This window comes from Mus caroli, chromosome 1, assembly GCF_900094665.2.
Source record: "Mus caroli chromosome 1, CAROLI_EIJ_v1.1, whole genome shotgun sequence".
Lineage (NCBI taxonomy): Eukaryota > Metazoa > Chordata > Mammalia > Rodentia > Muridae > Mus > Mus caroli.
In genome coordinates, this window is record NC_034570.1 from 38,486,438 (window position 1) to 38,512,141 (window position 25,704).

Here is a 25,704-nt window from a genome sequence, read left to right on the forward strand (position 1 = left end):
CATTACAAACAGAAGAAAATCATTGTAATTATGATATGTAGTTTGAACTTTTGCTTCTTAAAGGTATCACACAGAGCTTCAAAATATGAACTAAATATATGAAATGGCATTTCATAATTGCCTAAGTTTAGATAGCATGACTTTAATTCTCTGAGATTTTTTTTGTATAATTTTTTAAAGTAGTCTACCTTTAAGGAAAACGTATAGTCATAAATTTTAAGATGTATATGATCCCATGGATCATGTACATTTTTTTGTTTTATTTATAGTTAAATATAAATCAACAACTGAATTATTGTCATTGTGTCATATATGCTAGGTAGTGTGATTAAACATGTCTAATGGCTTGAGAGTCTTAATTTGTTACATTTCAGGGCCTTTTGAATATTTTGAAGTTGTTCCTAGGCAGAGGTCACAAAGGTACATGTACAATGGCAATACTTTTTTGTTATGTCAGGAGCACTGCAAGACTATGAAGAACATGTTTTCTGAAGAAGATGGATGGGGTTCATTAGACAGCCGATTGATACATAAAGTTTTAGTTAAAACATAGGCATCTTAATAATTTTCATACATCTAATTGTGTGAAATTTTCACCCAAAAGTTTTCTACCTGGGAAATAATTCCTATGGAACATGGGAATAAGCTGAGGAGTGATACTATACAAGTGAGACAAGTGAGGATTCTTTTTTACTTTTTTTTGTTGTTGTTTTTAAAAACAGGGTCTCTGTCTGTATCTCTGGCTATTCTGGAACTATGTAAACCAGGATGGCCTCAAACTCACAGAGATCCACCTACCTCTGCTTTCAAGTGTGGAATTAAGGGTGTGAGCCGGCCAGGAGTGAGTTGTTAGTAGTTCAACTCTGTATTTATATTTAGTGCATACATAACAGGTTTTTATACTTAGGGTGAATAGGAATAAACTTTGGGATTCTAAAATAGTTGGTGCTCATTGCTCTTACTCATATAAGTCATAGAGTTATGACTCTTAGCTTCTCTGGTAGAAGATCAACATGAGTGGTAAGAGCTAGACAGCCAGGGAGATGTTCTCTGAGCAGCCTGCCTGTCTATTGCAAATCCCATATTTCATGATAAATTAAGCTTTAAATAACAGATGATCTTAACCCTGGAGAGGTAGAATGTATCAACCAACAGAGAACATGAGAACAGTCATGAACAAGATTTGAGCCAGTCTCAAAGGGAGTTAACTAAGAAACTCTGGATGTATCTTGGCATTTGAATTTTCATAATGCTCCATTGTGATTAAATGACCTTGAAGCTGCTGATAGATTAGTTGTTCCCACTGTGATAGATAGGGTGTTCTCAGTATATCAGAAACTAACATTCAAGGGTATTTTCCCATGCATGCACTAATGAAGGGCCTGCATCCTCAAAAGACCCTAGCTTCATTATTTCACTTATTTTCTGGTTTTGTGTTTCCAAGATTTGGGAAGAGAAGATGATCTCCTTACCCCATGAATATCCCACCCACCTCATAAATATTCATAGAAATGTCTAAGGCATATATGTTAGCACTACAGTGCTGCTAACTCACTTTTTAATGTTTTTTATTATTAATCATTTTATTCATTTACATTTTAAATGATATCCCCTTTCCCAGTTACCTCTCCACAATTCCCCCATCCCACCCCCACCTCCACCACCTTTGCCTCTATGAGGGAGCTCCTCCACCCACTCACCCACTCCTGCCTCACTGCTCTAGCATCCTCCTATGCTGGGACATCAAACATCCCGCAGAACCAACGGCCTCCCCTCCCACTGATGGCAGATAAGGCCATCCTGTGGTATATATGTGTCTGGAGCCATTGGTCCCTCCATGTATACTCTTTGGGGGTTTATTCCCTGGGAGCTCGGAGTGGTCTGATTAGTTGATATTGTTCTTTCTATGGGGTTGCAATCCCCCTCAGCTCCTTCAGTCCCTCCCCTAGCTCTTCCATTGGGGTCACCAGGCTTGTCTGATGGTTGCCTGTGAGTATTTGCATCTGTATTGGTCTGGTGCTGGCAGAGCCTCTCAGGGAACAGCCATACCAGGCTCCTGTCAGCAAGCGCTTCTTGGCATCAGCGATAGTGTCAAGGTTTGCCACCTCACTTTTGAGTCACCCCAGTCTTCCCTCTTCTTTGGAGTGCTTCCTTGCTTTGCTGTATCTATCAACTTTCTTTAAACTGTGTCTTGCAACTGGTATATTTGCTTCCAAAAACATTAGAGAGACCACATACATGCCCCCCGCTCCCCAATAAATGGTCATTAGGTTTGGATTATGGAATAGCTTTCCCTTGTACAAAGAAGGAAATCATTTTCTCCTCCCTTCCCACACTAGTGAAGTTTAGAATAATAGCCACATTTATCTAATTTTAAATCTCATATCCTTTGAACTAAATTTTTTGGTTTCTATGATGGAACTAGATTCCAATTTTTACCTTCCTGTTGTTTGTATAAGTGGTTTAATTTCATCTTTCTAATAAAAACTTTTTAAATACTATGAGACAATTTGAGAGAGTGTTATGGATCTTATATGAAATTAACATGATTTTATAGTGCTTTGTCTCCAAGAATTCAAAGATCCTTGTTTTATATCTGTGCATTATCTATACGGTGCTGTTATAGAAGAATGACACTCTTACTCTAAATAGGAAATCCGGTTGTGAAGAAAGTCCTGAATATTGTGCTTCCTCCCTGCTACTTAATTCGCTCAAGTGTGGTAAAAGGAAAGACGAGATGTCAGCAATGTAAAGAACTGTTAAATGATCATAGTGGTTTAATGGCATAGTACATTTTCAAAGGATTTTATAAACTATGAAACCATAGTGATACTTTAGTGACTACTTAGAATATTCAAAGTATTTCTCATATGCATAAGCCTGTTTACCCAATGTGAGCCAGTAGATAGATGTGAGATAGTTTGTTCTCGCAGTGGTGTATCATTGGCATTGGAAAATGAGTGAACAATTTGTTTTACCTACAGATTCCTGCAAACTGGACAAATCCTTTAGGAAAATATCATATTGGCATTAAAAATGGTTATGACTTCTATCCAAAGGCTCTCAAGGAAAGGATACAGGTAATGACAAATTCATTATCAGCTTGCAAATGTATATGCTTAGATTGGATTCCTACTTGAAGAAAAACGATCCTCTCATGAGGTCTTAAGTCTTTGAGGGACTTGGACTTTGAAAGACTGTCCAAGAGTATGTTTTTTCTTAAAGTAGTTCTTAGTCTTCGGTACATGGACTAGTTTGTTTAAGGAAGGTTAAAGCAAAACTAAGCTAAAGCTCAAGCGTTTGTCTTTTGAGGCAGGGTGTGGGTGCCCGGGCAGATGATATACACTGAGCTTTAGGGCTTTTTTTCAAGAGTTAATGTATAGACCTCTATTTTTGTTTTCTTATTGTCTAGTCTTTTTCCTCTGAGGTTGTCATCATTTAGTATTATTCTGTTAATCAGATCTAATGCTATTGAAGTATGTATGTAAGAAACAAGTCTGGAGCTGGAGAGATAGCGTAGCAGTTTAAAGATCTTATTACCTTTGCATCAAACCATGGTTAAGTTCTCAATGTGCACATTAGATGACTCATAACCACCTATAACTCCAGTTCCAGGAGATCTTACGCCCTCTTCTGGTTTCTGTGGGCATCACCATGCATATAGTGCACAAAAAAAAAAAAAAAAAACCAGACACACATACATGCACATAGATGAGATAAAAATGTATAAAGAAGAAAGTGTGTTTAGGAGTCTGCTGTAAAGAGTGTCTATTCTATATAAAGTGGAACTTTCTTTGATGATGAAGATTTTTGAGGCTTTTTTTTTTAATTTTTATGTTTTTTTAGAGAGAGGAGAGAGGAGAGGAGAAGACAGGAGAGGAGTGAGAGCTATATTTGAAGTTTTAAATATCTGCTCTATTAAGGGAACTGCTATGGGTTATTGTATTGCATAGCACCATTTCTGAACACTGTGACACTAATCACTGATGTGAATTCAGTACTTCAACAATGAAACAAAGTATCATTTTTGACAGTAATCCTGATGTGTTGATATTGTCATCTAATCACAGTGTATTCTTCCTTTAATATCCATGAACCAGGACTTATTTTAATGCACTTAGCTTTGATTGAATATGAAAACACAGACATAATGACATTTTTAATTTAGTGTATTATACTCAGTTTTGGTAAAGACAATATCAACATGTGAATATAGATCATATAGTTGAAGTAGAGTCTCCCTAGATAGTCCAGTTTATTAGTTTAATGAAAGGATTCTTTTATCTAGCAGACTCTTGTTAGGAGATACTATGTGATGAAGAATGGAGATAAGACAATTTCAGAAGCTTGGAGCCCTGTCCAAAGAAAGAGGATGAAGCATTATGGACAGGAGAGTTGAGGATATCTACCCTTCCCAGTGAAGCTGTAGCCTGTCTTTAGTCATCACCTTGTACTTACCTATTTGCATTTTCCAATTTTATATGGGCCCAAGATTATTATTTGTACTTTAAGTGATAGGGAATTCAGTTTGTTTCCTGATATGATACACTGCATTTTGGAGAAGTGTGGGTATAAGTTGAGGAATAACAATATAAAACTATTTTGGTATGACTTGATTAAACTTGTTCTCTTAACCAACTTCATTTATTGATCCACTACTTTTATCTTCGCGAGAAATGGTTTTGTAAGCCTTTGTTTAATAACTTTGTAGTATCTGAATTGCTAGCAAGGCAAAAGCATAGCCATGTAGGTTTACCTGCTTATTTTGCCTGCCTGATTGTGGGGAGATTTTTTTATCTTTGCAGAAAGAACGGAAGGAAAAAATCTGGGATCCAGTTCACAGAGTTGCACTTGCAGAAGCTTGTAGAAAACAAGAAGAATTTGATATTGCCAACAATGGCTCTTCCCAAGTTGGTGCTACTCACTTCTGTTTACATGTTTCATAGAATTAGAATGCTAAAGGGTTCAATAGACTGCATTTTCATAGGGTGCATCCGTTGACATTTTTTTCCAGTGAGTTAAGTTACCAGTTCTGACATTATTTATACCAGGTCAATTTACATATGTATTTATGAATGTTTTAAAACATGGTCATGAAGTCTTTCCTACCAGCTCACATAGAAATTCCTCTGTACCTCTTCTTAGCCACCATCCCAGTTGTCTGCCTTGAAATAACCATGATTTTGTTTTCTAACTATATAGAATGGTTTTCATCTTTAAAGTTTGTAAAATGGAACCATACAAAACTTTTATGCAGTTTCTTTTGCCAAGAATGTTAGAATATCTTCTGTGGCTTGGGTTTTACAGTTTATTTTACTTCTATTTTTATAACTATAATACAGCTTGTTCATCTTGCACATAGGTACAGGTTTGTTTGTTTGGTTGGTTGGTTTTTTGACAGTTATGTATAATGTTATTTTAGGAGTTAAAGAGATTGCTCAGCAGTTAAGAACACTTGCTGCTCTTGAGGATGGCCCAAAAGTTAGTGTGTAGCTCTAGTTCCAAAAGATCCAATGTATTCTGGCCTCTACAAGCATCAGGCATGCAGGTGGTGCACATATATACATAAAAAAAAAATACACATAAAATCAAAATCTTTTTAAAAAGAGAAATATCATTTTAATATTGTTGGCTGTAGCTTTTCATAGACCATAAGGATTATGCCAGTTTATATTCCCACCATAGGCATATAAATGTACCTGTTAATGTTTTTAAAGATTTTGTTTATCTTTGTTTTATATGTATGAGTGTTTGTCCACACCATGTGTTCATGGTGCCCTCAGAGACCTGGAGAGGGAGTGCATCACCTGGAGATTAAATTAGATAGTTATGCGTTACCATGTGTATGCTGGGAAGTAAACCTAGATCTACTTGACAATACTCCCCACCCCCATGAAGTTTTAAAGTAGTTAAGTCGTTTATAGATGAAAATAGTGTTCTTTTAGATGCTTTTGGTTTTATGCTTTTTCTTTAAAAAGAAAAACCAAGGAATGTTTATGCGTCAACAGTGTTACAGTTTAGACTACAACATTGAAAGGGCAAACAGGCTTCTCAGTGTTTCCAACTTCCTGGGATTTTACTCTGAGATTCAGGAACAATAAATCAGTATTCCAGTTAAAACTATATTTTAAACAATTCTAGCAGTTGTCATACTATAATTTGAATAGCTATAATTTTTTTTTTTTTTTTTTTTTTTTTTTTTTTTTTTTTTTTTTTTTTTTTTTTTTTTTTTTTTTTTTTTTTTTTTTTTTTTTTTTTTTTTTTTTTCTGTGTAGCCCTGACTGTCCTGGAACTCACTCTGTAGACCAGGCTGGCCTCGAACTCAGAAATCCGCCTGCCTCTGCCTCCCAAGTGCTGGGATTAAAGGCATGCACCACCATGCCCAGCTATAATTCTTATTTAAAGAATAAAATACCCTTACATTTAGTATGACTTACAAAGAACTAGATCCTATGGAAAAAGTCAATAAAAACATAATTTAAATTTCCCGTCTTTCAGTAAGATAACAGCTACTCACGGTATCAAAAGTAGACTCTGCTGATTTTAGGGGCTTACCTTGCAATGAAAATGTGTTAAACCTTGAGAATGAATTCAAGGGACTTCCATGAAATATACTATATATGTGAACTCATTAATAGTAAACATTTTGTTGTTATTGTGAAAATAATGTGCTAGTTGCAGCAACTTTGGACAATCTAGGCATGAAAGTAAGTAACAAATAAAAAGTTTTTGAATTGTTCTTTTATTATGAATATACACTTTTCTTAATCAAAGGTGGAATTACGGACAAAGGCTATAAGTTAGTGATAGAGCACGTCCCTTATATATACAACACCGTAGATTCAGTCTCCAAACACTGCAGAAACATTTTGTTTCCTTATTATTTTTTTAAAGTGAAGTCATTTTTTTCTGTTTGTTCAACACTGTCTTTTGTCATATGTTAATACAACTTTCATGTATACAAAGTTTTATCTAATGTTAATCTGTTTTCTGACTAATAGGCCAATAAACTAATCAAGGAAGAGTTGCAAAGTCAAGTGGAATTACTTAATTCTTTTGAGAAAAAGTATAGTGATCCAGGCCCTGTATATGACTGCTTGGTGTGGCATGATGGTGAGACCTGGAGGTAATCTCAAGTATTCTGCAGATCTTCTTTATTAAAAATGTTTTTATTTGCTCTGAAGAACTTTAAACCCTCAGAGCTGTATATAGTCTGGTTTATATAGTCATATCACTTAGCAACATTATGTGAAGGATGTACCGGCTTTTGTTAGTTGTGGACAAGCCTTTTGAACTTAGTATTTTTCACAGTAAACATTATGCTTATCTATTTTTTAAAAACTTACTTCATTAGCCACATTTTGGCAGATTGATCACTTATAAATACAGAAATGCTCCTTGTTAAGAACTGGACAATTTGGAGAGTAACCACAAATACTGCTCGATTTTACTAAAAACATGTTGAAGGTACAAAAAAGAAAATTTGGGCTTAGAAGTTTTAAGTAGATAGAATAGCTAAGTTAACTTGGCAAAATAACACAGTATATAATATTCACTTCTGGCTTAGGCAAAATGATTCATGTGTGCAGCCTTACTACTTGGTAGGCTAGGCAGGAGGATTACCACAAGTTGCTTACTGAATGTCAGTCCATTTGGGGCTGTGCAGCAAAACTGTCAGTTATCACCCAAACATGCACACACAAACATACACAAGGAGTATTGATCTTTACATAACATGCATTTCATCTGTGACTTTTAGGTTCAGTTAAACAAACAGTCTGATAATGTGTGTAAAATATGTATCTTTTAATTTTTAGCAGTAATAAAATGGGTAAAGAACAGGTAGGAAGAAAACCATAAAATTAGGTAGAAATTGCATTTTGTTTAAAAAAATATGTTTTCCTAAAGCTCTATGTGACTAAAGTTTAAAGTTTATAGTCATGTGGTGTCAGAAAGCTCCAAAGGCTGCTGGATTAACTATGGCAGCAATAAAAATAATAGCAGGAAGTAAGATCCTTCATGTGGAACCATCCTAAAACTAGTCTACACTCCAACCCAAGCTTTAGTATATATTTTTCACCTGCCCTGATGGTTCTCTATATCATCTCTGACCATCCATGTCCTTGTGTGTGGTTTTAGCATTGACTTCTGGGAAACTTCTGACCTAAGCCTAACTGCTTAGTCTGAAACAAAATCTAGTCATTGGATTTGAGTGGTGGGAGAGGAAAGCAATGAGAAGATGACTGAGAAACTGTATTGTGTGATCTTTAAAAAGGAGTGGGAGGATAAATTTTAATGCCTATTTCTCCTTCCCAACAGAGCCTGTGTTGATTCGAATGAAAATGGGGACTTGAGTAAATGTGCTGTATTGAGAAACTACAAAGAGGCCCAAGAATACAGTTCTTTTGGCACAGCTGAGATGCTGAATTACTCTGTTAATATTTATGATGATGGAAACCTGCTCTCCATCGTGACCAGCGGAGGTATCTATCTCAAATTTACTAGTGAGAGATAGTCATGCAGTGGCTGAAGGATAAATTCCTGCAGCACAGAGTAAGGCTCTAGTGAATTCATTAGAGAAATTTTAATTGACGGATGAAGCCTAGACATTTTGTGACTTTTTGTTTTTAATTATACACTGTGTAGAAGTAGTCCATAAATAAAACCAAACCTTAACATCTGAAAATCCATGAATAAATATGAATGATTTTACTCGCAAATATTAACCTTTGAGAAATTCAACCCTAACTGGATATTTATATAAAAAGACTCTCACTATAGTATCCTATGCAAGTTTTTAAAAATTGTCTACTAGCTATTTGTACTACTAGGTAACTATCCAAGACAGATTCTGCATACTTATATTATGATGTAAAATATTACATAATCAAAAATAATATATACAAAATGCTAAATAAATGAGTTTTAGTGAGAACATATCCATCATAAAATGCTTGTATAAAGTGGAAGAGCATGCTGACTAATATTGTGGGCTGCAGATAGGCTTGGGTATTTTTATACTAAGACTGTAAAAACAAGTGGAAATACCATGCTGCTTTTAGAATTGGGCAGGTGAGGAGAAAGGAATAAAGTCAGTTATGACTGTTAAGAAGAAAGACTAGAGAGATGGGAGTTCAAAAGAAGATAATGAAGACATGATGTAATTAAAATACGATGAACATATACAAATATCATAATGATGTTTATTATTTTGTGTGTTAACATGAGAAAACCCTTAATTTCATTCTCCCAAGGTAACTATCTTGATTTTCATTACTACATTCTTTGGACCATATGGGGATATTTAATCACAAGTGATAAAATAGTTTCAGTTTCCACATGATTTATCCTTTTTCCAATTACATAAATGGAATAAACTCAGTTTTTATATGAGACTAACTCAACCTTATGAACTTTATTTCAATGCATATTAATTCATATTGATTGTCAACTCTGTGGGTTAATATATTAAATAGCCATTTACTTTCCATGAGCCCTAAGTTATTTGGAATTTTGAATTATATAAATGATGCAGCCATGAACATTTTTGTGAATGTCTTGGTAAATATGTTTAGACATGTTTGTTGGATACTGGGACAAAGGTGAGACTACTAAGTTAATAAGTATGCCTCTTCAGATTTCTTGAACAAGAAAAGTGTGTGGTATTTTCTAAACTGTTGTCAACTTTTAACATCTTAGTTATGTTGTAAAGTACATAGGCATACTGCCTTGTGGCAGTAATTTGTAATTCTAAGATGACTTATAAAGCAAAACATGTTTCTATGCTTTCTATGCCTTGTGGCCATCCTGTTTGTGAGATGACTTTTTCACATGTTTCGCCCACTTTGCTTGGTGGACAGGGTGTTTCTACTCATTTCTTCCTTTGTTGTATTTGAAAGATATTTTTTATATACTTTGGATAACATGTTACTTGTGAATTTTATGTATTACAAATATGTGCTGTCTTCTGTGGCTTACATTTTTTTTCCCTTACTACAGAGCTGTATCCAGGGTAGACGAAAAAATAAACATGTAATTGAAATTTATTTTGTTTGACATGAATATATTTGAGATAATATTAGATATATAATTGGGTTATATTTTTATAAATTATTTTGTCATAATGTGCATGTTGGAATGGTTAAAATTTTTACATGTGATGACATTTTTTGTCATGCACAAACACCCTATTTCTGTCTATAGGAGCTCATGGAACCCATGTAGCAAGTATAGCCGCAGGGCATTTTCCAGAAGAGCCTGAACGGAATGGAGTTGCTCCTGGTGCTCAAATTCTATCCATTAAGATTGGTGATACACGGCTAAGCACCATGGAAACAGGCACAGGCCTCATCAGAGCTGTGAGTGTCTAGGAGTTCTTGATATAGATTAATAATGTAGGGGATTAGAAACTTATGTTTATAAAATGGTGCTGGTTTATCAAGAGTATATGTAACAGTATTTTGATGTACAGAACAGTGTTTTCAGATGCAAACCAATGCTGATTAATTGATCTTAAATTTTTTAAAGCTGCTAGGTGGTGGTGGCACTTGTTTTTAATCCCAGCACTCGGGAGGCAAAGACAGGCGAATCTCTGAGTTGGAAGCTAGTCAGATCTGCAGTAAGTTTCAGGACAGCCAAGGCTACACAAGGAAACACTGTTTCAAAAAAAAAAACCCAGCAAAATTTAAAGTTAAAAATTGCCAAGAAAAAGTTTCTTGATTTAAAGTCTTTATAGAAAAAAAAAAGAATACTTTATACTCATTGTAGTAAATCTCTTAGCAGACTTTTAAAGGTAATTTTTAAAAATATATAACTTGATCCAGTACTCTAAAAGAAAATTAAAGCTCTAAGTAAATTTAATATTTTGTATATTTGTTTGTCATATAACTTAAGTACTTTTAAAATCTAATCAGATCATTGTATTGCCTCTACCCATTTTCATCTATGGTTCTTACATTCTTAAAAGAATAGCTTCATTTTTAACTGGCAGTTTACTGAATTTGTTCCCCTGCTACCTTTTGGCATTAATTAGTGTATGCCTAAAAATACTTTATAAATTAGGATATGGTTAGTCTGGACACTGTAGGGTTATAAACTATTTATCTTGGTTAATCTGTTTCTAAAAAAGACTTCCTAAACTAGAGTCTTAATCTTTTCATAGATGATAGAAGTTATAAATCATAAGTGTGATCTTGTCAACTACAGTTACGGAGAAGCAACTCATTGGCCAAATTCTGGGTAAGTATTTTGTGGGGGTGGGAGTTGTTACATTATAGAACCTACCCAATGAAGATGAAGATGATCAAATGTTTTACGTAAGTGAACTGAAATTAAAATAATCATGATCAGCAGAAAATTGTGTTTTGTAAGTCAGACCCTCACTCGCATGTTATGCCTTTGATACCGGGTCTCATCACTGCACTTTGCCAGACCATTCCAAGCATGGTCACTCCTCCATAATGGTGGGTCTGAGACTCAAAGCCTTCCAGGCACTCTGGCATTGGTCATTGATTCTACATTTTCCTTCCTTTCCAGACAGTTTGGATTTGTTGGGCCATCCATCACCAAAATAGCTCATTCACAGAGATCCTGGGATTTCTCAGTGGTACTTTACTTACCTGACAAATGCCCAGATGTGCTCCTTGTTATTTCCTTTATCACTTACCTATAAACCTTTCTGTTGTTACACATACTGGCTCCACTTAAGCTCCTCAGTCTGTGCTACTTTCTGTCCTGCATCCCCTCCTTTCATGTAATTTTATTTTGTGACAAAGGTTTCCTAGGAAGATGGTACACATAAGACCAAAATTCAGACACCATCAGAGTCCACCTTGGTGGACCAGTGAGTTTAATTGGGGTTATTTACAGGAGTATGGGTGAGAGGGTATTTACAGGAGCAGAAATACTCAAAGACAGCTGCATCACCAAAGCCCACTCTAGCATGAGTGACAACTTAAAATATCTGGGAATTTAGAGCATTCACAGTAGCCTGCAAGCAGCTCAACAGGTTGGGAAATCTCTTCCAGGCTCATTGGCTGGTTTCTGCTTATCCTACGCATAGCTGTTCTGGTCTGAGTGTACTTTGCAGTCTAGCTTTTCTGAGCATCTTCATAGCTGTTTAGCTTCATTCCTCTGAGAGGGACTCCCAGCTTTCTTTGCTTACTCTGTCAGGGAGGGGCCTAGTAAATTTATTCAGGTTTACTGGCTTCCTGAAGGAAGCCTTTTTGAGTTGTTTACCTTCCTGCTTAAGGAGGAGCTTCACTTCAGGATGAAACATTTCAACCTCAGAGGAAACTCTTGCATATGTCATCTATATCCTTTCTTCTAAGTACAGTGTTGGCCTTAACTTGATATACCGAAGCTCCTTTCCTTTATATTTTATGTATCTGAAATAGTTAGATCATTTTCTTAGTGATCAATGTATCTATAACTCACGGCACCAAAGTATGTGAAGCTGTATTTAAGGTCCTATCAAAAGGAGAGCTCTAACAACCTCGATGCTGTTTATTGTTACCAAGTGGTTCACTTGTTTTTGCAGGTAATTGGGTTTCTTGTGAAGTATTTTTTTATATTGCCCTTGCAATATGTATGCTGCCAGTTTTCACCATTTCTTTCTATACTGCACTCTTTTACCTTGTCATCTCATTAACTTTTTCACCTGAGTGATCTTTTCTCCTTTGTCACTTACACTTATTCTCTGTCTCTGTCTCTGTCTCTGTCTCTCTCTCTCTCTCTCTCTCTCTCTCTCTCTCTCTCTCGTGTTGTGTGTGTGTGTGTGTGTGTGTTTCACTTGTGCATAACATCTATGGAGGTCAGAAGAGGGCAGTAGATCCCCGGGAACTGGAATCACAGGCAGTTGTTAGCCACAATGTTGTGTGTGTGTTGGTAACTGAACTTGGAACTCTTGTTAGACATCACACATTGGATTTTGCAAAACTATTTGGAGCTGGGTAATTTATAATCTCCAATTTCTTCATTAATCTTAACAGCATGTCCCTTATCTAATGCCAGTAAACTTTCTTGTTTGTTGTCAATCTTTAACTAGATTTCTTTGATTTTTTATTTTTTTTTATTTTTTTTTTTTTTTTTGGTTTTTTGAGATAGGGTTTCTCTGTAGCCCTGGTTGTCCTGGAACTCACTCTGTAGACCAGGCTGGCCTCAAACTCAGAAATCCGCCTGCCTCTGCCTCCCGAGTGCTGGGATTAAAGGCATGTGCCACCACCGCCCAGCGATTTCTTTGATTTTTAATTTCTTAGGTTTTCTATTAGTTTCTCCCCATCCCATCCCTCATAGAACTTTGTCAATGACGATAGTAGCTAGCTTTTTTAATCAATTAATCCCTAGTCAAAATGTATGCAGAAGTCATTTCATTGTTTTGTTGTTTTTTGTTTGGTTTTCATTTTTCGCTCAATGTTACCACTTTACAGCCCCTTTTAATATTTTAATGCTCTGTAGGTTTGAGGCTTTGTTTGTCTGTTTTCCACATTGGGTATTGTTTGTTTGCTTTCTTCTTTTGAGACAGGGTCCCACTATTTACCCTTGGCTGGCCTGGACATCTCTATGTAAATCTATTGAACTCGAATTCATAAAGCTACTTTTCTTACTGCCTCTGGCGGGCTGAAACTAAAGGTGTGCACCATCACCCAGGCTATATCTTGTGTTTTTCTTGCATTTAACCTGATTTTACAATTCCATGAAACTCAACTAGGATATATCAGTTGTAATAGCATTGTGTCTTACTAGGAGCCTACCTGTCCATGTATAGTTAATCACATAACTGAATGTACCTGATACACATCTCCTCTCCTCATTTAAAGCTACTGTCAGTTACACAGCTTGGAATCAATGTGATTTGTTTGGTTATAAATTAAATATGGAAGTTGAATTTGCTCAAAGTAATTCTTTCTTTTTCAGGAGAATTTGTGAAGTAATTAATGAAGCAGTATGGAAACATAATACAATTTATGTTTCAAGTGCTGGAAATAATGGTCCATGCCTTTCTACAGTGGGTTGTCCAGGAGGAACTACATCCAGTGTGATAGGTTAGTAAGCTTTACAACTTCAGAAATAGGTTTGTTTAAATAAAAGCAAAACAAGAGACTAAAGGAGGAAACGCACACATTTGATGTTAGCCCATGATTCTAGAGAGACCCCATATCTAAAAATATATAAATTAAAGAATAAACCACTGTTTAATCAAGTATTATATCCTATCCTTTATATAAAACACTGAAGGCTCAGGTCTTTTCAGTCACTTTACATTGTGACAGGAAGTTTTCACGTATAGAGTCAAGTTACATAAACAAACCTTCATAATGTTTTAAGTAAGCTTACAGTTTTGTGGGCTGCATATGTCCTGTGAGCTATGGGTTGCACATACCTTCACATATACCTTAAATGTGTTCCTAGGAAAGTCTGAGGAACTGTGTTATCTGGAATTTATCGTAATTTCACATATACCTTAAATGTGTTCCTAGGAAAGTCTGAGGAACTGTGTTATCTGGAATTTATTGTAATTTAGGGAAAGTGGTTTAATGTGCACACAATTTGGCAGGTTTTTTTTTAATGCACATAATAATCCTGGAAGTTATGTGCCCAAAAGCAGTGTGCATAGTATAACGTAAACTTACTTTGTTTCTGTATTAAATGTTTTCCCTTAACATTTATAAGAGAGTGTGCTAATGTTCATGTTAAGCATAATGTATTTCACTGGAAAAAAAATTAGGATGCTTGAGATGAATTGTGTTCCCCTTTGTTAATGGCAAAATCCATCCTTATAGGTGTTGGAGCTTATGTTTCCCCTGATATGATGGTTGCAGAGTATTCACTGAGAGAGAAACTGCCTGCAAATCAATATACATGGTCTTCTAGAGGCCCAAGGTAAGTATAAGTAATCATTGGGAGTAATACATGTATTTGATTAAACTTTGTACTGTTGGGAGGGGGGGCTTATAGATTATAAATATTGATAGCCTTGTTTTGAGCAGATTTGATATTTAAAATTTTGTGAAACAAATGTTGTGCTTTTGTAACGGATCATAGCAACAGATCCTATGCTCATTTCCAAGTTATAAACTACTTTGAGCATTTTGGGTGAGATCTATAAGTAAGCAAATTCTGATTGACAAGTTTTGGTTCTCTAACATCATCTGTATTATATGAGAAACTTTTTTTTTTTCATAAAACTCAATATATTTAATGAAAGAGCATCATACTTAACACCCTGGATATAGTGTAAGTGAATTACAATACACAAAAGAAAATAATCAAAGGAATTCACATGAGTGTTTTGATTCCAATTTTGATTATAAGAAAGTCAATACCATAACAACTAAAGGCAGATCAATATCTGTCCAGAGTTTAGAGTGGAGAGATTGGAGAGAACAAAGGAAGATAACAGTCATCAAATATAGTTTAAATTGATTTTGATTTCATGAAAACATAAGTGACTATACAACAAACTAATAAAAATTAATATATAATCAAAGGCTGAAAAACATCAATATATAATCAAAGTCAAATATTCTAATACTGTAACAGTAAATTACTTACATCCCTAGTATGAAACGGTGACAACATTTTTGAAAGGAAATTTAAACACATTTTACAAATTGTTTTTTAATATTTATAGAACATGATTTTAATATTTTCATACAGAATAATTATTTTAAGATATATTTTGTTGCTATGTCTCCATTTTCATTTCTGATTTTATTAATTTGGATACTATATCTGTGCCTTCTGGTAAGTCTGGCTAAGGGTATATCTATCTTGTTGATTTTTCTCAAAGAACCAGCTCCTGGTTTGGTTGACTCATTTTGTTTCTACTTGGTTTATTTCAGCCCTGCTTTTGATTATTTCCTGCCGTCTACACCTCTTGTGTGTATTTGCTTCTTTTTGTTCTAGAGCTTTCAGGTGTGCTGTCAAGCTGCTAGTGTGTGCTCTCTCCAGTTTCTTTTTGGAGGCACTCAGAGCTATGAGTTTTCCTCTTACCATTGCTTTCATTGTTTCCTGTAAGTCTGGGTATGTTGTGCCTTCATTTTCTTTAAATTCTAGAAAGTATTTAATTTCTTTCTTTATTTCTTCCTTGACCAAGTTATCATTGAGTAGAGCATATTTCAGTTTTCATGTGTATGTGTGCTTTCCATTGTTTTTGTTGGTATTTAAGACCAGTCTTAGTCTGTGGTGATCTGATAGGGTACATGGGATTATTTCAATCTTCTTATATCTGTTGCAGCATGTTTTGAGACTGATTATATATGGTCAGTTTTGGAGAAGGTACCATGAGGTGCTGAGAAGAAGGTATATTCTTTGGTTTTAGGATGAAATGTTCTACAAATATCTGCTAGATGGTTCATAAATTCTGTTAGTTTCACTATGTCTCTGTTTAGTTTCTGGTTCCATGATCTGTCCATTGCTGAGAGTGGGGTGTTGAAGTCTCCCATTATTATTGTATTGGGTACAATATGTGCTTTGAGCTTTGGTAGTTTCTTTTATGAATGTGGGTGCCTTTACATTTGGAGCATAGATGTTCAGAATTTAGAGTTCATCTTGGTAGATTTTTCCTTTGACTAGTATGAAGTGTTCTTCCTTTGCATTTTGGTGACTTTCGGTTGAATTTTGATTTCATTCAATATTAGAATGGCTACTCCAGCTTGTTTCTTGGGACCATTTGCTTGGAAAATTGTTTTCCATCCTTTTACTCTGAAGTAGTATCTGTCTTTGTCATTGAGGTGCATTTCCAGTATGCAGCAAAATGCTGGGTCCTGTTTATGTATCCAGTCTGTCAATCCATGTCTTTTTATTGGAGAATTGAGTCCATTGATATTAGGAGATATTAAGAAAAAGTGATTGTTACTTCCTGTAATTTTTGTTGTTAGAGGTGGAAATAGGTTTATGTGGCTATCTTCTTTTGAGTTTCTTGAAAGATTACTTTTTTGCTTTTTTCTAGGGTGTAGTTTCCCTCTTTGTGTTGGTGTTTTCCATCTACTAACTTTTGTATGGTGGATTTATGAAAAGATATTGTGTAAATTTGGTTTTGTCATGGAATACTTTGGTTTCTCCATTTATGGTAATTGAGAGTTTTACTGGGTATAGTAGCCTGGGCTGGCATTTCTATTCTCTTAGGGTCTGTATGACATCTGCCCAGGATCTTCTGGCTTTAGTAGTCTCTGGTGAGAAGTCTGGTATAATGCTGATAGGTATGCCTTTATATGTCACTTGACCTTTTTCCTTTACTGCTTTTAATATTCTTTCTTTGTTTAATGCATTTGGTGTTTTGATTATTATGTGTTGAGAGGAATATCTTTTCTGGTCCAGTTGATTTAGAGTTCTGTAGGCCTTCTTATGTGTTCATGGGCATCTATTTAGGTTAGGGAAGTTTTCTTCTATAATTTTGTTGAAGATATTTACAGGCTCTTTAAGTTGGGAATTTTCTTTTCTTTTTTTAAAGATTTATTTATTTATTATATATAAGTACACTGTAGCTGCCTTCAGACACACCAGAAGAGGACATCTGATCTCATTATAGATGGTTGTGTGCCACCAAGTGGTTGCTGGGAATTGAACTCAGGACTTCTGGAAGAGCAGTCAGTGCTCTTAACCGCTGAACCATCTCTCCAGCCCTTAAGTTGGGAATTTTCACTCTCTTCTATACCTATTACCTTTAATAGGTATAGAATATACCTTTAATATTTATTTTTATACCTATTGGTCTTCTCATTATATCCTGGATTTCCTGGATGTTTTGGGTTAGGAGCTTTTTGCATTTTGGATTTTCTTTGACAAAGAACTCTTGTCAGTGTTTTCTATGTTATCTTCTGCCCCTGAAATTCTCTCTTTTATCTCTTTTATTCTGTTGGTGATGTTTGTGTCTATGAATCCTGATCTCTTTTCCTAGGTTTTCTAACTCCAGGGTTGTCTCCCTTTGTGATTTGTTTATTGTTTCTATTTCCACTCTTAGATCTTTGATGGTTTTGTTTCCTGCACCTATTTAATTGTGTTTTCCTCTAATCCTTCAAGGGGTTTTTGTGTTTCCTCTTTAAGGGCTTCTAGCTGTTTACCTGTGTTCTTCTGTATTTCCTTAAGGGAATTATTTATGTCCTTAAAGTTTTGTATCATCATTTCGAGAAGTGATTTTAGATCCGAATCTTGCTTTTCTGGTGTGATGGTGTATCCAGGACTTGCTGTGTTGGGAGAAGTGTGTTCTGATGGTTGGTTTCAGTTGCTTATATTCTTATGCTTGCCTCCCACCATCTGATTATCTCTCATGCTACCTGCCCTTGCTATACCTGTCTGGAACCTGTCCTTCTTGTGATCCTGGTTGTGTCAGAACTCCTCTTAGTTCAGTTGTCACTGGGATCATATGATTCTGTGATTCTGTGATCCTGTGATCCTGAGATCCTTGGTGTGTCAGAGCTCCTGGGCATCAAGCTGCATCTGGGACCCTGAGATCCTGGTGTGACCAAGCTCCTAGGATCTTGTTATCCTGTGGTCCTGTGTGTGTGTTAGAGTGCCTGGGAGCATCTTCTGGCACTTGTAGGACTGGCTGCAGAGTTCATACCCAAGGTGTGCTCAGGGCACCAGCCCAGACCTGAAGAAACCAGTTCCACTGGTCGGGCAGAGTTGTGCGTGCATGGGTCCTGCTGGTCCCAGTTACTTCTGGTGTTGGGACAGATGTGTCCTTCTCACCTCTGATCCTATGATCCTGGGTGTGTTAGAGTTCCTGGGAGTGGATCTTCCTCTGGGTGTTGTGGGACTGGCTTCTTAGGGCGCTGGCCCAGAGGGGAAGGAACTCTTGCCACTTGTCAGGCAGAATTCCTGTGTGCCTCAGAACGGTTTTTTTTAATTAAGAGATTATATAAGTCTTAATTTTTAATAATACCTCATTAGGACATCAGTGAGTATTGGCACCTGATAAAAAATAATGTCCATTTTAATTCATGTCTTTATTTCTTTAGAGAAGATTTAGAAGAATTTTGATTTTGATTTAGCAACTGACATTGTCAGATGGTGGAACAATAGGAGTAAGATGATTTGCTTAAACTGGTTCTAGAGGAGGTGGTCATGGTCTTGAAGGATGGATTAAATGTTAAGATACAGGAAGAAGTTCTATATGCAACAGTGCATGGAGTCAAAGATAAGTAGGTTTTTGTGTAGAACTAATTTACTATACTAATCTAATTTCTTAAGTATCAGGAAAGTTTGTGTTGTACCATCATCATAGGCTGCCCTTCTCCATCCATATGGTGTCAGTAACAATAGGTATAGATTGAGAATCCAAAGTATGAACTGAAGAGATGTCTGAGTATCTCAGAATACATAGTAAGAAGAACCCTTACAGAAGATCTGTGTTCAGTTTCCCACACCTATGTCAGGCAGCTCACAACTGGCTGCAACTCACCAGAGAACATAATCCTTCTGCCCTCCAGACAGACAGTTTTACACACACACACACATACACACCACACAAATAATAAAATTCTTTAAATTTTTCAAAAAAAAAATCCTAAGTTCACAAAGGTTGTATGTTCAGTTAATACAAAAAGTTTATGTTCAGTTAATAAAAAAGTTATTAAATTACTTCTGAATCTGATTTCTAAATTACAAGTTTTATGTTGCAATTTAAAATGAAATTATGTTTAAAATAAAAACAAAGTATTATGGACTTATTTAAACCAATCTTTGCAAGTGTCACTTGCTGTAGAAAATTTAAGGAGTTTCTTCAGATGATTGGGGTATAGTGCACTGATAGAATATATGCTTAGCATATGTAAGGACTGAGATTTGACCTCTAGCACCAAAACCAAAACTAATGCACAAAGAATTATTTTAGTACAATCTACAATAAACTAATTGATCTAAGAATTGAGTTTGTCTTTATCTGGTATATAACAAGAAATACCTTAGCACATATTTGGTTAAATTATCAAGGTATAAAGTAAAAGATGTGGGCTAATGATTACTGCGAAAAACATGTTTGATAGTGCTCTCTGAAAAACTGTCCTACCTCTCCCTCAGCATTAAACATCGGATATATAGATCTGATTTTGATTTCTTGTGTTCTCTATTGCAACTGAAATCTCAAACAGTGGCATATGGGAGCCTTTTTGCAGGAATTGTACCCCTACCACAGTGTCTGGTGTCAGTTATTCTCCATGACTCCCTCATTCTTGGCATTTTTTAAAAATTATCTTTAAAACCACCTGCACAATATTTATTACACTGCCATTTTCTGCTGTACTCTAAAGAGGTGGCCCATGCTTTGGACTACAACTATATTAGCCTCTGTGCGCTAACTCTAGAGGAACATTTCTCATGCAGTGGGTTTCTTGTTGTTGTTCTTGATTATTATTATTATTATTATCATCATCATCATCATTATTCATTATTTACATCCTATATATCCCTCTCAGTCCCCTCTCACAATACCCCTATCTCTCCTCCCCTTGGCCTCTGAGAGAGTGCCCAACACCAGGCATCCCCCTTCCCTGATGCATCAAGACTTTACAAGATTAGGCAAATTCTCTCCCACTTCGGCCAGGCAAGGCAGTCCTCTAGTACATATGTGCCAGGAGTCTTGGTCCAGCCCATATATGTTCTTTGGCTGGTGGCTTTGTCTCTAGGAGCTCCCAAGGGTTCAAGTTAGGGGACACTGTTGGTCTTTCTATGGGGTTGCCATTCCGTTCAATTCCTTCAGTCTTTTCCCTAACTCTTCCATGGGAGTCCCTGACTTCAATCCAATGCTTGGCTATGAGTTTCTACATCTGTCTCAGTAGCTGCTGGTAGATCCTCTCAGATCCAGAGGCTCCTGTCTGCAAGCACAATATAGCATCAGGAATTGTATCAGGATTTGGTGACCTCCCGTGGAATGGATCCCAAGATGAAGTCACTGGTTAGCCATTCCTTCAGGCTCTGCTCCATTTTTGCCCTTGCATTCTTTTAGACAGGAACATTTTTCAGTCAAAGATTTTAAAGGTTCTTGGTGTCCCCATTTCTCCACTAGGGGCACTATCTATGAGAGGTAGTCTCTTCAGGTTTCATCTCCCCACTGTTGGTCATTTCGGCTAAGATCACCCACATTGAGTCCTGGAAAAATCCTCCGTCCCAGGTCTTTGGAACATTATAGGGGTTCACCCCACCCTTGGCAGCTGCATATTTTCATTCATAAACTTGGCCCTTCTGGGCTTATCTCCTGTCTCCCCATATACTTGATACTGCCCATATTTTTCCCTGCATCCCAACTCTTCCACCCAGCTCGCTTCCTCTCTGTGCTTCCCCTCATCTTTTTGTTCCTTCTTGAAGTGGGATTGAAGCATCCTCACGTATATTCTTTTGGGTCTGGGTCTACTCACTCAGGATGATATTTTCTAGTTCTATCTATTTCCCTGCAAAATTAATGATTCCCTTGTTTTTAGTAACTAAATACTCCATTGTGTGAATGTACCACATTTTCTTTATACATTTCTGATTTTGTTAAATTAGATACTGCCTCTCTGCCTTTTGGTTTGTTTAAGGGTTTATACTATCTTGTTGAATTTTTCTTGATTTTGTTGATTCTTATATTGTTTTCTTTCTTTATAATTGGCTGATTTTAGCCCTGAGTTTAGCTATTGGGGGGTTTTGCTTCTTTTTGTTCTAGAGCTTTCAGGTGTGCTGCTAAGTTGCTAGAATGGGATTTAATTTCTTTATGAAGGCACTGAGTGGTAAGATAGATTTTTTTTCCCCTCTTAAGACTGCTTGCATTGTGACCCATACGTTGGGTATGTTGTGCCTTCATTTTCATTAAAGTCTAGAAAGTCTTTAATTTCTTTCTTTATTTCTTCCCTGACCAAGTTTTCATTGACTAGAGAGTTTATGGGCTCTCTGTTGTTTCTGTTTTTATTGAAGTCCAGCCTTAGTCCATNGTGATCTGNTAGGATTCAAGGGATTATTTCAGNCTTCCTGTATCTGTTGAGGTTTGCTTTGTGTCCGATTATATGTCAGTTTTGGAAAAGATTGGGCAAGGTGCTGAGAAGAAGGTATCTTCTTTTGGTTTTGGGTTAAATGTTCTGTAGATATCTGTTAAATCAACTTGGCTCATAACATGTTAGTTTCATTGCATCTCTGTTTCGTTTCTGTTTCGATGACCTACCCATTAGTAAGAGACAGATGTTGAAGTCTCTCAACTATTGCGTGGGGTTCATTCAATGTGTGTTTTGAGCTCTAGTAAAGTTTCTTTTACAAATGTTGGTACCTTTGCATTTGGGGTATAGATGTTCAGAATTGAGTCTTCATTGTGGTGGTTTTTTTCCTTTGATGAGTATGAAGTGTCCTTCCCCATCTCTTTTGTTGACTTTTGGTTGAAAGGCTATTTTTTTGGCTATTAGAATGGCTACCCCAGCTTCTTTCTTGAGACCATTTGCATTGGAAACTTTTGTCCAACCCTTTACTCTGAGGTAGTGACTATCTTTGTTGCTGAGGTGTGTTTCTTGTATGCAGCAGAATGATGGATCCTGTTTATATATGTAGTCTGTCTGTTAGCCTGTGTCGTTTTATTGGGAAATTGAGTTCATTGATCTTGAGACATATTAATGACCAATGATTCTTAGTTCCTAATATTTTGTTGTTGGAGGTGGTAGTCTGTGTGTGTGTGTTCCTTTTCTTTTGGGTTTGTGGTGAGATAGCTAATTTTGTATGCTTTCATAGGTGTTGTTACCCTTCTTGTGTTGGAATACTTCCTTCTAGTATCCTCTGTAGGGCTGGACTTATAAAAAGATATTGTTTAAATTTAGTTTTGTTATGGAGTTCTTGGTTTCTCCATCTATGGTGATTGAGAGTTTTGCAGGGCATAGTATCCTGTGGTCTCTTAGGGTCTACAAGACCATCTGTCCAGGATCTTCTTGGTTTTAGAGTCTTTGTTGAGAAGTCAGGTATAATTCTGATAGGTCTGCCTTTGTGTGTAACTTGGCCTTTCTCCCTTACAGCTTTTGATAATCTTTCTTTGTTCTGTACATTTAGTGTTTTGATTATTATGTGGTGAGAGGATTTTCTTCTTTTCTGATCCAATCTATTTGGTGTTCTGAAGGCTTCTTATACAGTTTATGCCCATCTCTTTCTTTAGGTTAGGGAAGTTTTCTTCTATGATTTTGTTGAAGATGTTTTCTGGCCCTTTGAAGTGGGAATCCCCTCCCTCTTCTATTCCTGTTATTTTTAGGTTTGGTCTTCTCAGTGTCCCAAATTTCCTGGATGTATCTGCACTAGGAACTTGGCAATTTTTTGACCGATGTGTCAATATCTTCTGTGGTATCTGATATACCTGTGATGCTCTCTTCCATCTCTTGTATTCTGTTAGTTCGTGATGCTTTTGCTATAGTTTGCATTGCTTTTCCTAGGTTTTCCAGCTCCAGGGTTGCCTGCGTTTGTGATTTCTTTATTGTTTCTATTTCCATTTTTAGGTCTTGTACCATTTTGTTTTGGTTGTATTTCCTGTGTTTAATTAAGGGATTTGTTTCCTCCTTAAGGGCTTTTACATCTTTTCCTGTTTTTCTTTTAAGGAATTATTTATATCCTCCTTAAAAGCCTCTACCATCTTTCTTTATGAGATGGGATTTAAGGTCAGAATCTTGCTCTTCATGTGTATTAGGGTATCCAGGACTTGCTGGGGTACAAGAGCTAGGTTCTGGTGCTGCCAAATTGTATTGTATTGGCTTCTGTTGATTACATTCTTGAGCTTGCCTTTGGCATCTGGTTGTCTCTGGTGTTAACTGGCATGGATGTCTCAAATTGAAGCAGGCCGTTTTAGAGGCAAGTTGAGCTGTGTGTCTCTGATTAGAGCAGTTCTCTTAGGAGACAGGCAGATCTGTGGGGTCTGGGAACAAGCACAACGATCTGCCCTGCCAAGAGTGCTGGTAGATGTGGAGACCACATAGGGCTCTGGAACTTGCAGGGTTTTTGTTTTTTGTTTTAAGGAACCCCAAACTGCTTCTTATCTTAGGCTTAATTCATACCACTATAATAGAGCCTTTGAGGAGTGTGATGTTGCCCTCAGAGCATCTTTCCTTTTGTCCCAGTATACTAGGTTTCATTTTAAAGATGCTAATTTCTATGAATTACAGTTGCTGTGTTAGCACCAGCCTGAATATTATTCTGTCTTGAAATTTCCTATGCAATCAAAGCAGGCTTTGAACTTACCCCAGTCATGCTTCACAGAACAAATATTCCAGAATTGTTCTTGGTCAAAATACCATAAAAATGCCGGGCGGTGGTGGTGCACGCCTTTAATCCCAGCACTTGGGAGGCAGAGGCAGGCAGATTTCTGAGTTCGAGGCCAGCCTGGTCTACAAAGTGAGTTCCAGGACAGCCAGGGCTATANAGAGAAACCCCGTCTTGAAAAAAACAAAAAAATAAAAATAAAATCATAAAAATGACATCATTCTAGTTCTTGGTACAATATTTGTTTCCATCTGAAAACTCATGAGCCAGGCCTCCATAGTCTACATTTTATCTTCCACAGCACTTTTATCTTCCAAATCCCCACAGGACGATTCCACTAAGCTTTCCCCAAAGTATTCAGTGGTTTTCTAGCTTAAATTTCTAAAATCTTACATATTACTCAATTCCAAATGCTTAAAAGCCATGTGATGAGGTTACCACAACATTGTCACCATTTCTCAGTACTGATTTCTTTATTTCCTTTTCTGTTGATGGATAAAAGACCCTGACAAAAGCCACCTTGCAGAGAAAGGGTTTATTTTAGCTCACAGTTCCAAGTAAGGTCCATTAGACCAGGGAAGTTATGGGTTCAGAAGCTTGGGAGAACAGAGAAGAATACATGTTTCTTTGTAGCTCTGTTCACTATTTTCATTCCAGGGCACTGCCACAGGAAATGGTGCCATCCACCTTTAGGCTGGGTCTTCTATTAGTCACCTACAAGCATTCCCACAGTCCAACCCAATCTAGACAGTTACTTGTTACAACTTTAGCCAAATGATTCTAGACTGTCAAGTTGACAGTTAAAAGTAACCACAGAAAACATTTTTCCAAATTTTAAACATTTGTTGGTTCTTACTTAAACTCATTTTTCGATTAGCAATTTCAACAATTAAAGTCACTTTATGATTAGCTACTTTACAAGATAGTCAGAAATTAGTTAAAAAACCAATAGGAAATCATTACATTTTTAACTCTTTGTAATTACTTTCTTCTAGTTGCTAGATACCTAGTCCTCATTGTGACTGTTGGTTGATGGATACTGCAGATATTGTGAGCAAGAATGTGAAAATTGTCCCTAAATCTTCATATCTTGTATATAAATTTATGGATGACATTGTGAAGAACATAATGTTATTTATATTATCCAAACACTGTTGTCTTTCAATAAGTGAATGAGTTTGCAGACTAACTGCACCTAGCCTAATCCTATTTCAGAGAGATTCTGAAAGCACTGCCACCCACCCATTTGTGCAGCAGCGGTGGAGTGCATTCCACTTTCTAGGGAACTGACGTCAAATCACCCTAGTGTTCTTAGCTAGGAGTTTTTAAAAATATAACAAGCATCATTCACTTTGGGTAAGAATCATGATAGGAAATCCAACAATCTCTGTGGGGAAATAGCATGTCCTTGTATCTTTCCATGAGACAGAGAAGAGAGCTGTGCTGGGTGCTATTGTGATCTTACAGCTGATAAGATAACTGATTAAAGGTGTTCACTGCCAGTACAGACCA

General features: G+C 36.4%; 1 protein-coding gene across 4 annotated transcripts in view; it reads left to right on the forward strand.

The window, feature by feature from the left end:
- Nucleotides 1–25,704, forward strand: part of Tpp2 (tripeptidyl peptidase 2) — a 71,025-nt gene that overhangs the window by 11,939 nt on the left and 33,382 nt on the right. For all 4 annotated transcript variants that reach the window (XR_003835974.1, XM_021178932.2, XM_021179004.2 and 1 more), the window contains exons 3-10: nucleotides 2,985–3,080; nucleotides 4,806–4,910; nucleotides 7,002–7,126; nucleotides 8,320–8,483; nucleotides 10,204–10,358; nucleotides 11,162–11,238; nucleotides 13,915–14,042; nucleotides 14,781–14,880. Coding sequence is in view for 3 of the 4 variants with exons in the window: in XM_021178932.2 (XP_021034591.1) it covers nucleotides 2,985–3,080; nucleotides 4,806–4,910; nucleotides 7,002–7,126; nucleotides 8,320–8,483; nucleotides 10,204–10,358; nucleotides 11,162–11,238; nucleotides 13,915–14,042; nucleotides 14,781–14,880 (950 nt within the window). In the remaining variant the exon portion in view is untranslated. The remainder of the gene's footprint in view (nucleotides 1–2,984; nucleotides 3,081–4,805; nucleotides 4,911–7,001; nucleotides 7,127–8,319; nucleotides 8,484–10,203; nucleotides 10,359–11,161; nucleotides 11,239–13,914; nucleotides 14,043–14,780; nucleotides 14,881–25,704) is intronic.